The sequence below is a fragment of the Bactrocera latifrons genome, unplaced genomic scaffold (assembly GCF_001853355.1).
Source record: "Bactrocera latifrons isolate USDA-ARS-PBARC rearing strain unplaced genomic scaffold, ASM185335v1 scaffold_18, whole genome shotgun sequence".
NCBI lineage: Eukaryota > Metazoa > Arthropoda > Insecta > Diptera > Tephritidae > Bactrocera > Bactrocera latifrons.
Window position 1 is genome coordinate 1,135,773 of NW_017535296.1, and position 4,614 is coordinate 1,140,386.

At 31.2% G+C, this 4,614-nt stretch overlaps 1 protein-coding gene across 1 annotated transcript in view; it reads left to right on the forward strand.

The window, feature by feature from the left end:
• LOC108967204 (protein embryonic gonad) overlaps positions 1-4,614 on the forward strand; it is a 72,003-nt gene that overhangs the window by 50,578 nt on the left and 16,811 nt on the right. Inside the window, exon 2 of the mRNA XM_018930488.1 lies at positions 2,548-2,625. Coding sequence (XP_018786033.1) covers positions 2,548-2,625 — 78 coding nt within the window. The remainder of the gene's footprint in view (positions 1-2,547; positions 2,626-4,614) is intronic.

Consider the following 4,614-nt stretch of genomic DNA (forward strand, 5'->3'; position numbering starts at 1 on the left):
GCATCTTTCTCTTTGACACCATGTCTGATATCCCACGTGATCTGTCAAATACTAATGCATGAAAATCCTAACCTCAAAAAAATCACCCGATATAAAGAGTTCGAACAGGACCGGCAAATAATTCAAAAATATTTAGGCGTAATTCCCACCATTTCCTTGTATCGAGCATTATTATTTTGAGTAATAAATTCACTTAATATATTATATATTAAAGTATTGAATATTATGATTACTAGAAAAACCAATTCCAGTATGTCACTGATGTTGTTGTGAAATGACAAAAGTTCATAAAATGGTATGGCAAAGAAGTAATGACAACATTAATCATAGATCTTAGTAATTAGATTGCATTCAAAGTATTCTAATAAAAAATGCTTATTAATACATTCTGCATGATAATTACTTACAAGTAATCATTGCTTGTAATCGATATTTTGCAATACAGTACTAACTGTTTATTTACTAATTACTGAAAGTTATTTTTTAGTTAGTATTAAAAGAGATTACTTTTAATGATAACTTGGCAATACTTCAAAATAGTCTAGTACAAAATGCATACAATCAACCATTACTTATAATCGATATTTTGCAATATAGTGCGAATTAATTAGTAATTAATTGCTGGTAATTAGTTTTCGATGGCTTGTAATCATTAATTACAACTGAGTAATTAAAATTAGTTTTCAATAAACCACTAAATTACTGGTATATAATGTTTTCTCATAATAATTGCTTGAAAGTAATCATTACCGTTAGTTAGTAAGTAGATCCAGCAAATAATGCTTGCCAATTTGTAATCAGTAATTATAACTATGTAATTAAAATAATTTTATACAAAGAAATTATTATTTGTAGTGAATGCATGGCAATACTAATGCTTTAAAACAGTCTTGGCAATAATGCATACTAAAAGGTTCTGCATGGTAATTATTTACATGTAACCATTACTATATATAATTAGTAATTAATTACTTTTAATTAGTTTTTATTGTTTTGTATTAATTAATTACAACTGAGTAATAAAAAATAATTTTCAATTATGATTAAATTACTAATTCATGATGACTTTTCATAATAATTGCTTAAAAGTAATCATTACTTTCATTTAGTAATTAGGTGCAGCCTACTACTGCTGACTACTTTATAATCACTGATTATAACTAAGTAATTAAATGTAATTTCTTACAAAAGTAATGAATAATTGATAATAATGATATAGTAATGAATATAAATGACATGAAATGATAATTATTATAAGTAATCATTACTTATAAAAGATATTTGGCAATACAGTGCTAATTAATTAGTAGTTAATTGCTGGTAATTAGTTTTTGCTGCCGTGTAATCATTAATTAGAACTGAGTAATTAAAATTAGTTTCCAATAAAACATTACTCATTTCATCATAGTAATTACTTAAAAGTAATCATTACTTTTACTTAGTAATTATGCTCAGCCAATAAATGGTAAATAGCTTTTGTTGCGCAATTATTCATGAGTGATTAGAATAATGTATAAACCGTTACTTAAATTAGTAATATGTAAAGATGGCTAAGTGAGAGTAATTAAACTACCGGTAATTTGTTCTTTTCGTTATGAAAACTATGATAATTTCTTTTAGTTATAAATTAATTTTATTCAGTTTAAAAACAGCATTAATTACCAGTAGTATCTTAACTACTCGCATTACTTTTTTCAACAATTTTGCTGCAGTAGCTCAAGCAACAAGCTACCATACATAAACAAAAGACTTAAGACACAAACCCAACCTCAGTATTTTGCATGCACTTTCTCTAATGAAACCGCTCGCAGCAGCGACCAACAGTTGTGCCGGCATTTTCTCACACTTTACACAATGCCCATGAGCGGCAACAACAATAACAACGTGGCTGTCGGTAGAATGAAACCGCCAATGGCGCAGGCAAAATCTAATCTATTCAGACAAGTGCAACGCATACATATTTTGCGGTTGGAAATTTTAAACATGTATGTGTGTGTGTGTGTGTTGACAAATATAACACGCTCTTCATCTCCCTGCATGCTTGGGTATTTATGTGCACGTAGAACGGTAGTTTGTGTACCGCTGCTGGGCATACAAAAGCGTTTGCTGTCAACAACTTTAAATGCTCATATGTAATATTTACGCTTGGGAGTTCATAATTTGCTCTTTGTTTTGTGTTGGGTGGCCAAGGCTGGCAACCACAAACAATTGGCGCTGACCTGCGCAATATTTCATTTTTATGCGAAAATAAATTGAAATATATTGCAAATAAATATGCAACGTCAATATTACTTAAGCTTTTGTTTGTGGCAGCCAGGATGTTGGCAATTATTTGTTATTTTTATGGAGACTTTTATGATTTGGTTATTGGATTTGTGTTTTTTTATTAATTAAAACAAGCAAGCTACACGTTGCAAGTGTTTCCATTGAACTTCATACTCAAGTTCGATACAAAAAGTTCTAGTATAACTTTTATAAAGTAGCGGAATTTTCCATTAAATTACGATTTAAAAATATTAACAATTTGTTGTCATCTCTCTTTTGCAGATGAACCAGCTGTGCAAAGTGTGCGGTGAGCCGGCGGCTGGATTTCATTTTGGCGCATTCACATGTGAAGGTTGCAAGGTAAGAATTATTATGCGAGCTTTTGTCGAAATTTAATCACTTCATTGTATATTAATATTATTATTTATTATTTTGCTAGTTCAGCCAAAAGCCTATGATGCTAGCGCTGCGTACTTTAGTTTATATAATAATTTGTTTACTATGTAAGCTTTAATAAAATAAAAAAAAAAATATTGCTAGCTAAAATTTGATTAATTAGAGGTATACTAACTAATCCTGAATAAATTTAGCTTAGTATTTCTCATGTCTAATAATATCGCCGTACTTGTCAAAATGATAATATTCTAGTATAGCTCATTTGGGGAGTTCATCACGTACGTTTTATTTATAATTTATAACGAAATACTCTTTTCGCACCCTTGAATGGTTCGTATGGATAACCAATTTGAAATTTCTGGAATGCACTGTAACCGATGGTCTGTTGTACCCACTTCTTTAATTAAATTAGTCAAAATAAAGAAATTTGGTAAAGATCCTTAGTTAATGGTTTTAAAGTGTTCTCTCACCAAATTTACTTTCCCGATAGTCTTTCTTCTTGGGATTTCGGGGCAATCAAGGAGTATGTGTTTTGGTGTTTCTACTCTTCGGTCTCAGAATCGACAAAAGTTCATGCCACAGTAAGTACCTTTATTTGTGCAGATGACACCGCAGCTTGCACTGTATAAACTGCCGTAATTTGTTTCTGGTAAAAGCGATTAACTGCTTCAACCAATTTGTATCGAACTCTCTCAGAAACAGCTTCACGTTTCGGAATACAAGCACTTGTTATCATTAGCGTTTTCTACTATCCCTTTCCTCATTGCGTAGCTCCTCTCGCAAAGTGTAGCGCCAACAGTTCACTCACTCCATTGATATCTATATGACCAGAGCTCTCGGCAGGAACGATATTGATTTCAGTGACAATCTTATTTAGCGTTTTTGTACGCTCCAATACCATTGTCGATTAGATTTCAATATTGTCTAAAATGCCGCTTAACTGTCACTGAGAATGACAATTCGTTCCCGTGATAGTTTTTCTTTAGAATAATCTAGTAATGGCATAAACCTCAGCTTGAAAAATACTTGGAAATGGGCACCTAACATTACTTCCACTATATAAACACTACTTCTAACAGTATACCAATCCGTTGTGCTCTTACGAAGATATTCCTCAAAGATGAAGTCCTCTTCTCTCTTTCAGAGGCTAAATTAGGGTTTAAGTAATTTATCAAAGTAAGTTTTCTGGTAATTTCGTCTCCAGAAAAGAGTCGCAACGGCAGTTTCTGCTCAATAGCGTTCTGTTCCTCTCTTCTCTTTGTACTTTCGTCAATGCTTTTTGAAGAGTTGTGAGCGACGTCTTTGCCGCTCGTGACACCAATCATGGTATAAATTTAGCGTAGTAAGCTCGGTTTCCAGCCCAGGATTCTACTAGCTAGGCATTAGCACATCAGTAAATCTTTGGTGGCTTTCAGAATCGTGGAATTTACGTGCTTTTTCTAGCCCAATATATTATATTTCTGCAACCCAGGCTACTTCCTTTACATTGTGCTCTCAAATATGAAAAATATCTCTTCTTTTTAAGGAATTATTTATTAAAATTTAAATTTTTAAATAAGTTAACAAAAATATTTTAAAAAATTTCATGTCAAAATAATATATCCTTTCGGAATAATGTATTGCATCTTGAAAGCTAATCAAATTATATAATAAATATTCAAAGTGAAGGAAATTTTACTTAGCTTATGATACTGTAACTCTATCATATAAAAGTTGCCACTTGTTTACTTAAAGTCCACACATTTTTTAAGTAAATTATTATAAAATGTAAATGTTATTACATGGTACTAAACTCACTTATTCTCCGAAGATATCTCTTGAAGACTATAAAGGGTATTGCCACTTATTTCAAAACTTAAAATGGGTTATAAAATTCGCTTAAAATTTTAAAGAATAAAGTAGTAAACGACATCAAAGTAAGCTCTGCAAATATTTCAAAGTTGCCACCTGTTT